Here is an 8678-nt window from a genome sequence, read left to right as displayed (position 1 = left end):
TATATACATATATGTGTGTGTGTGTGTGTGTGTGTGTGTTTATATTATAATTATATATACAATTATATATGCATTTATGTGTTACAGTTCTATAAAACTGCATAGAATTGTCCATATTAGTCTGTGACTGTATGTTTGAGTGATAGTACAGTGTGATTGATAGGCAAAGACAGCAGAAGGTCTCAGCAGCAGCTCCTGTACCTCAGGAAATCTCATTTGACATACCTACAGTAATCTTTCCTTTTTCTGGACACACATCAGTACCTTTGAATTTCCCCTTAAGAGCGACATTACTCTCTGCTTCCTCGCCCACACCTTTTCCTCCGTCTTCCCTCGCTCTGAACGCTCTTCCTGCCAAAAAGGAAAATCCATGTTCTTGTTTAGGACCAGTAGACTGCATTCTGCCGCTACATGTGGCTAACTTGAATTCATAACATCTAAAGAGATGTGTTAATACAATCTGCAGGCAAACCCTACAGACACACCGCAGAATTCAGTCAGGACGTTTAAGAGGCGTTATACTCGCTGACTGACAGCGGTACATCCTGTGCTGCTTAAACACACATTATTGTGAAATGCTTGTGGAGTGTGGTAGGGATAATGCTGTGTTTTCCGAACAGTTGGAGAGCTATCTTCTGCAGTCGCACACAAACCAAAAGTGATTATTCAACACATGCCATGACTCAAACAACCATTACATCCCATCCGCTCCTTATGCGTTCATTTCTCACTTCAACTTCAGATTCTCTATTTAATGTGCAACTCTTCATTCGCATTTCAGTCATAACAAGTTGCCAAGACTGATTGCAGCTTAAATATGCTGGCTAATTCTGATCTTGTTCAGTGTAGTTTTGTGTTTTTTGACATTTCCTCTGTATATAGAATTGCATAGAAAGTGAAGCATCTAGAATATGACCTGAAACATCCCAGATTTTTCTGTTTTGGTTGCAAATGAAAAGCAAAAAATGACAAGCAAGACATAAATAACGTGAACTTATAGTACATGACATTACCAATGACATACATTCACAAGGGGTTTTCACCATAAACAATAAATCTGGGCCATATACATGAACAAAGAAATCTTCTATTAAAATAAAAAAGATATATAGCACCCATGAGTTATATTCCAATAACCAAAAAGCTGTGCAACACATTGAATTCAAAATAAAATTACACAATTTTGCCTACAAAGAGAGAATTTTAAGGCATGGACACATCTGTTGTCCTTAAAGACAAAGCTCAGTGAAAAACTAATTCAGCAAAGATAGTGGATGAAGTGATAAATTATTATTGTAAATATAGCGACATGCTAATATAAAGTAAAACTGTTAGAAACCAAATCCAAATCAGTACAGTTACAAGGTTCTATTTTAGTCAGGATGCTGCCTCTACAGACAGTATAGTTTTGTCTGTTGTACAATAATACTGTATTTCTGTCATAATTTCTTCAAGTTAAACCAAAGTTTTATTTTGAAGGGTTGTTTTGACGTTTCAATGTGTATAATATAACAACAATTTTCTCAAATGAAATGGTGAAAAGCTGGTGAAATGAACTCTCAGAGCAGCTCTGGAGATTAAGTTCAGGTGTTCATGTCGTCATATGACAGACACTGAAAATACTATGATCATCACTTGTGCTTCAGTTTGGGTAATACTACGAAACTGTGCCATTCATTCACACAGTGACACAAAAAAAATATGTAAACTTTATATTTAAGTCTTGTTGTGTTTTACTATTCACAGACACAACTCCATATTGCAATTTGATTAAGTGTACAGAGCTATTTTTTATTTATTTTTCAAAAAAAATGTCCAATCCCATGATATTCTGTGTTATACAGTACATTCCATTTTTATGACTGGATTCTGCAATTCTGACAACGTTTTCTGCATTGCACAAATAATTAGCCATTAGGGGAGCGCAGGGCACAAAGTAATGCAGGGTTAGTTGTAACACACATGGTTTGAATATTTCCACACATGCTAGCATAACACAATTTATGGTATTTACTAGTTGCCATATCAACACTATATAGAGAAAAAAAAGTGTGCCAAAATTCAAAATCTTTTGAAGATATTGTTGAATATTTATTTTACCATAGTAAAAGTAAATGTCTGGCTTAAGTAAATTTTTCATCTCAGTTTTTAGTATTTATTTTAAATGAGGCAAATCTGCTATTATTTTAATCTGTTATTTATCAGTTTAGTTTTTTTTTTTTTATTGCTTCGCTAACTAGCAGAAGACACGAACTGGTTTTAAATTCCAGTTGCGCAGATGGGGCACGTTGTAACACTGCGTTACAATGTGCTATTCTATGACATTAGCAATACAATTTACACTATTTACTTTAATTAATTTCAATGAGAAACCACAAGGAACAGGTGAATAAAGATTGACAGTCAATGTTTAATGTTCATAAGTTATTATATCAAGAAATGCAAAGCATTTTTGCTAATTTATGTGGGCCATCCCAACCATGGTTGCAATGTATTCATTGTCGGTCTCCTAAATCAGATTATTTTTAATTCTTAAAAACCGCCATTATTTTATTTGAAAAAGTGCATAATTTTATTTTATTGACAAAATATTTTAGTTTGTTTTGTATATTTTTGTTCATTAGATCAGATGATATTTTAAGCTGCCATATGGTTAGGGTTAGGTTAGCTCCGCAGTCATATGGTCATGTTACAACGTACCCCTCAGATGTTACAATGTACCCCACCTACGGGGCATGTTGTCACATTTCACTTCCATTTTTTGAGGGTGAATAAAGAAAAATGTATACACTGTAATTATGAAACAAAGCGACATATTTGTACTAGACAAGTGTAAAATTATTGTGGATAAAAAAATTATAATCTAAACCCCATATGGATTTACACACTGGGAAAGTCAAAAAATGTTACATTGTGCCCCACTCTCCCCTACTATGGTCTTAGCAGTCAGTCCAAATGTTCATAACAACTTAATTTGCACTGCTCATGCAAATACAGTAGTTTGATTGCTGTGTCATGTCCCATTCCCTCCCTTTATCAATATAAATGGTAAACCCACAAAATAAAACAAGTAAAAACATAAAAACTAAGATTGCTGAAAGAACAGCGTGTTCTGAACAAACCCTGTCTAGAGTGGGCAACAAGAACACAAACTAGTTTCATTAAACTAAAAGAAAATCAGAGAGAGGAATGCGCCTACACAACAGCAACTGAGTGGTGTGACATGACTAGATCAAAACTACAAATGTCCTGTTGTAAACAACATTTTAACTTTTTAGCGTACAACTCTTTGTTGATTTAAAAAGAAAAAAAATGCATTTCTCTTGCCATTTGATGACAGAGTGTAGACTGGATGTAATTCAGGCCGTGATTACGATGACTTCACACCAATGATCATTCTGGCCATCAGAGATTTATGGGCTTATATTTAACTGACCTGTTTTAATGTGAGTCTGCTCACTGGGATCATGTCTCTCTGAACACACTCTTCGAGCTGCTCCACGTACTGAGGAATGACCTCCGCTCTCCTCTCCAGCAGCTCAGCCCTCCGTCGATCCCTCCATCCATTCTCAGCTGCTGGTTCAACATACTCAGCATGCTCAGATGTCACCATACCTACAATACACATACACTATGATTGTAAATCGAATACAAACATACACAACAAACACAAATCTGAAAGTCAGTGATAGTGATGTTAAACTCTCTGTGGTTTAGACACATTCCTCATCTGAACCAAATTACACAGAAGTACGATTTAATTAAAACAGCGAGTTAATCAAACAAAGTAGTGCTAATGAAGCCCTAATGTGATTGTGCGCTTGTTTCACAGTGCAGCACAATACACCAATGGGGAAACACCTGGATCAAGACAGGCCAAAGTGCAAAGATATATATCAAGTCTGTTCCAAAAACCTAGTGAGCTACCTACCTAGACAGCATTTTAAGGTTTCATAGGCCCTCTGATCATTTAAAGGCTGTTCCAAATGGTAGAAACCTTCTTTTGGCCCAATTCTAAGGCTGCACCTCATGTATCCTTCACACATAAGGCAATCCCATAATGAATTATGACAGGCTCGGTGAAAGCATTCATCAAAGATGGCAGAAGAAACAAGATGCCGGCTATAAATAAATCTTATTCAATGCAAAAAAGTATCGATAAGAAGAGTACAAGTAAGTCTGAATAAAAATAGACTTTTATAGAATCCAATATTTGTCTGTTGTATATTATTATGCTTGGAGTGTTGCATTGCTAGCTTAACAACTTGCTAACATTCAACTGGGCCTTTATAATAATTGGCCTTTTTTGCTAATATGACCGCAGTGAAGCTGCCATGTAAGGTAGCAGCCTATGTACAGACAGCAAGGCAGCTAGGTTTCGGAAAATCATCTGAATCAATCAATTGGTTCCCTCAGCATTTTACACGCAGCATACTGGACTGTGTCCATTCTGATAATGATGCTCCAAACCCATGAAGTGTTAGAGGTGTGGAGATATTTAGAGAATTACCAGACTATGTCCTACACTAAGAGGTGGCGGTGAAGAAAGCTTGCAGGCAATTGTTTCAAGTCTATTGTGACAGTGTTAAAGCCTCATGGATGGATGCTACCCGTGATCGTCCTCCTCCTTCTACTGTGTGTGTGTTAATCCTGTATCCTCTTTCCTTCTGTTTCTTTGAAGGATTTTATGAGCATTCTAAGACAATGGTGAAGAGGCTAATCTAAATACTCCAGCTAAATCCACAACAATCCAGTTGAGTGTTAGACAGCTAACACCGTATTCGCGTGTACCGTGAGGCCTAAACCCAATGACAGTCTGGCAAACTAATTACACCTGCTGTGCGGTTCCTCAACCGATTCACCGAGAGTATTTTACACCAAGACAAAAGAAGCATAAGCCCAACACTCTACTTGGGAGAGAGTCTTAATCCGACCCTCTGCTAATGGGACAAACGCTGGAGTCACGCACAACAATGGCTCTCACACAGGAAGTTGAGCTCCATGCCTACCTGAGAGCTCAATGTTTTGTTGGGGAATTACACTCTTTGCACTGAAGCTTCAGATCGGGGGGCTAATATTTCGCCTGCTTGGTAAAAACATCTTGCATAAAAAAAAAAAAACACAAGCATCTGATAATGAAGGTAAAAAGCAGAGATTCATTATTTTTTATAAACCAGGCTGACGGAATTTGTTTCAACAACATTCACATCATGTCTTTACAGAACAGGGCTTGATGCAGAACATGATGCAGGTTCAGCCCTGTGGAAACTTCTACTGCTCAGTGGAAGCTGCTTCAAAGCTAATATGACTTCTCAGGTATGTTTCATTTAAGAATAACCTTTGTTTCAGAGGTTTCTCCTAAAATTCCTAATAAGAGACACAAATGACGGAAAATAAATTAACATGGATAACATAAAAATAATTTGTTCTTGGAAGAATTTAATGAAAAATGTTTGATCTCATAGTGGACTTTTCTAAGCACAATTTGAAACATTGTTCAAATCTCTCTTGAAACTCTAGAAGAGAGAGTTGTGAGACTGCTGGGTTTGTTTTCTAAAGAGAAAAGGCTAAGCAGAAGATGTAGGCAAATACTTAGTTTGATCCTGTTCATGTCTAGGAGAAACAATTCCAATATTAAAAAATATATTCCAATATTTAATTGTGTTTTTTCTTTCCAAAAGTTCAATAACCATTACCTGGTAAATCTATGACAGTCGAGGCGTCTTCTTCTTGAAACATTTCAGAAAGTTTCTCATAAAGGTTTCTCTCATCTTCATTCATAAATTCTGGGAAGGCAAATCAGACTTGATTAATATTACAGCTGGCATATGGTACATTTTATTGCTGTGCTCTCAAACACCTCTCACTGGCTGATTTCACATGGATTGCAAAGTCCAAACCAAACATAAAGGAACATACGGCATGAATTTCCAACAACTGACATTAATTCCTGACCTTCATTTGCATTAAATGATTATAGCTCAGAGCTAATAATAACATGCGAGTAAGTCCAATGTAAGTCGTTCGACAGCAATGAAATTTATGCAAAATATCATTTGAAGGTGTCCCCACCTCTGGAGTGTCATTATCAAAGGTTTGTAGGTTTGTGAGGATTGTGGAATATTACAGGATGGCGATGTCCAACAGATACAGTCAGAATGGCTTTTCTGTTAATAGCCATGTTTCATTATAACATGCATATGACTTTGCTCCCCAGAGCGCACTTTTAATAGACGCACCGAGGTGCACGTAGTGGTATTGGAAGGAACCCCCTTCATTTAAAGGAAGTTAAGGGAAGCATAGGGATCGGAACTGGAACTGACCAATGATAGGTGACCTTCAGCAATGACAGTCACAGCACCACCCTATCTCATGACCCACTGGTAAAAGTATTTACATAGACAGGCCCGCCCAGCGCTCTGACTGGCTACGAGTGATCCCGCTCACCCCGCTTTAATGAACTGAGACAGCCTATTATGAGAAAAAATGGCATACTTAATTCCAGCTCATCTCTGCCTCCGACCCCAGACATCCTGCACCGCCTTGAGTCACCCTCCGCTGCCGACGAGGGGTCAAAGTAATTTTGGGCACCTTCATTTCCTGTGGAAAGTCCAGGCGGGCAAAAGAGAGAAAAGAGAAAGTGGGGGGGGGGTTGATGGTTGGTAGGCCGGGTTAGGTTAGTGATTATTAGAAGCACATGAAGTGAAAATGTTAATTCTGAAAGTCCACACCACTCTCGTCGGCTGGCACAGGCTACCTGATAAGGCCCTGCCTAGTCCCTAAGCTACACTCACGAGGGCCCAACGCTGCTCAGGGGCCTAATTAGCATGCTAGGAAAGGTCAGAGCAGGCAATCTTTTAAACACAACCTGCCATATGTTACCTGTGTTCAAAAGAACTAATAAGAAATGTGTATAAGCCAAGGAGCCCTGGATTTCAAAGACAATACCCTAACACTGCTCCGGGGTCACTGGTCAGAGAGAGAGGGAGAGAACGTGAGAGAGGGGCGACAAAGCAAACGCTGTATCCCATTGACTCCTTATTAGCAATCGCTGACCTTTGGGCATCAAAGCATCTTGCCAGAGTTTTATAGAAAGCCAGCAGCTAGAGGGGGTATTCCTGTTAAACAGTCACTGCTCTCTGCTCTTCACTACTCAACACGTCCATGTCTCAACTGTAGGTTTTACATCTTGAAAATGGTTCAGAAAGATGCATCTGAGCAAACCTCATCTATAAAAGAGTTGATATGTTTAGAACTTTATTTCTGTTACAAATTAGCTGAACTTAATGGCAGAATAAAACAACCTGAAGTCACTGTTTCAATGAGTCATCAAGTAGTCTACTCAACCTACTGTCTACTCAAATGGGGAAGGGCCAGAATTTCCAAGCCTCTCTGTCAAGATTATGCTTTAAAAACTTATTTCAAATCATCCATGACATCTATCATAAATTTGGCTTAAATCATGCTAAAAATGGAGGAGGAAAAGAAAAGAAAAGAAAAAACAGTTAGTAATATTCTGCACAATGCTACTACCAAAAAGGCAACTGGATCCTTAAGCTCTAAACTGGGACTTTTATTCCTACAACAGCCATAGTTAGAATTGCAATTTCTTTTATCCATTTATCTAAAAGTATATCCTCCTACTTATAGTGTCTCTGTTTCTGCCGTCATGAGCAAACGCGACCTTTGGCGATGCAACAAAGTTGAGTTGACTTCATGCAAATGAGCAGCGATGCGAGGCTGCAACTACCAATGGGAGTGCACACAGTGATCCCCCGCCTGATACAGTTCGACCTCAAGCTATTTAATTGTTGTCAGTGTGAACGCCCCTTTTGACTGACATTCACCCATCAAATAAATTGAAGTGACTTGAGTTCTGAAGTGAAGCTCTTTTCCACGGTAAACACAGTTTGGCTTCCATATCTGTTTTTGTTGGAAGGGGCTGCACATTTGCATTTGCATAACGTTGGCGGTCTTTGAAATTATGTCTTTGAATTATATCTTTGATTTAACTACACTGCCTGGCCATCTTCCAGTGTTTCTCATCCCTAATCAAACTCTCCTCTGTTCTCCATGAACACTATCAATAATGCAGCTCTGCAATGTGGTCTGACTTCGCTAGAATAACACTGATTTGTCAGGGAGGCTGCTTATAGATTTAGGATGGGGAAATCATGCAATTTTCGTACATATAAGTAAATACATTCTTAACTACATGCTGACAAAATTTACAAAAACACCCAAAAGACAGCTTCTCTTAGGACAAAATGATCTGTCCTTTTTTTTTTTTTTTTGCAGTGTGAAATTAAAGTTGATGTAGTATTTATCAAAGGAATTGAACACAGCGGTTTTACTTTTGAAATTATGCATAGGCAAAAGCTAAGGTTTGATCTCAGCTTGAATTTGATAATCATTTGAATTATTTACATGCGGGAATATGCCTGCCAGCTAAAACACTCTATGTTCGTTCCAGTGCTCTGTAAGCTTTCACAACACACAAAGACGGCAACCGCCTGAAATTTAAACTCCACTCCGACTTCCTTTTCTTCTGCTTTTTTTTTCACTTGCTTTGTTGCATATTTTGAGGTTTCAGTTATTATATATATATATATATATATATATATATATATATATATATATATATATATATATATATATATATATATATGTTTTTTTTT

At 37.8% G+C, this 8678-nt stretch overlaps 1 protein-coding gene across 1 annotated transcript in view; it reads right to left on the bottom strand.

Moving 5' to 3' along the window:
* The window catches only part of LOC107552644 (uncharacterized), a gene marked incomplete at its 3' end in the record, with an annotated part of 31571 nt that extends 26568 nt beyond the window's left edge, over nt 1-5003 (bottom strand). Inside the window, exons 1-3 of the mRNA XM_016234579.1 lie at nt 4985-5003; nt 3437-3615; nt 265-351 (exon numbers count right to left, since the gene is read on the bottom strand). Of these exons, the coding sequence (XP_016090065.1) occupies nt 265-351; nt 3437-3615; nt 4985-5003 (285 nt within the window). The remainder of the gene's footprint in view (nt 1-264; nt 352-3436; nt 3616-4984) is intronic.
* Nucleotides 5004-8678: the final 3675 nt, after the last annotated feature.

Source organism: Sinocyclocheilus grahami, unplaced genomic scaffold (genome assembly GCF_001515645.1).
Source record: "Sinocyclocheilus grahami isolate Dianchi unplaced genomic scaffold, SAMN03320097.WGS_v1.1 scaffold455.1, whole genome shotgun sequence".
NCBI classification, from domain to species: Eukaryota; Metazoa; Chordata; class Actinopteri; order Cypriniformes; family Cyprinidae; genus Sinocyclocheilus; species Sinocyclocheilus grahami.
The sequence above is the reverse complement of the archived record's forward strand: the minus strand, read 5'-3'. Positions and strand labels throughout refer to the sequence as shown.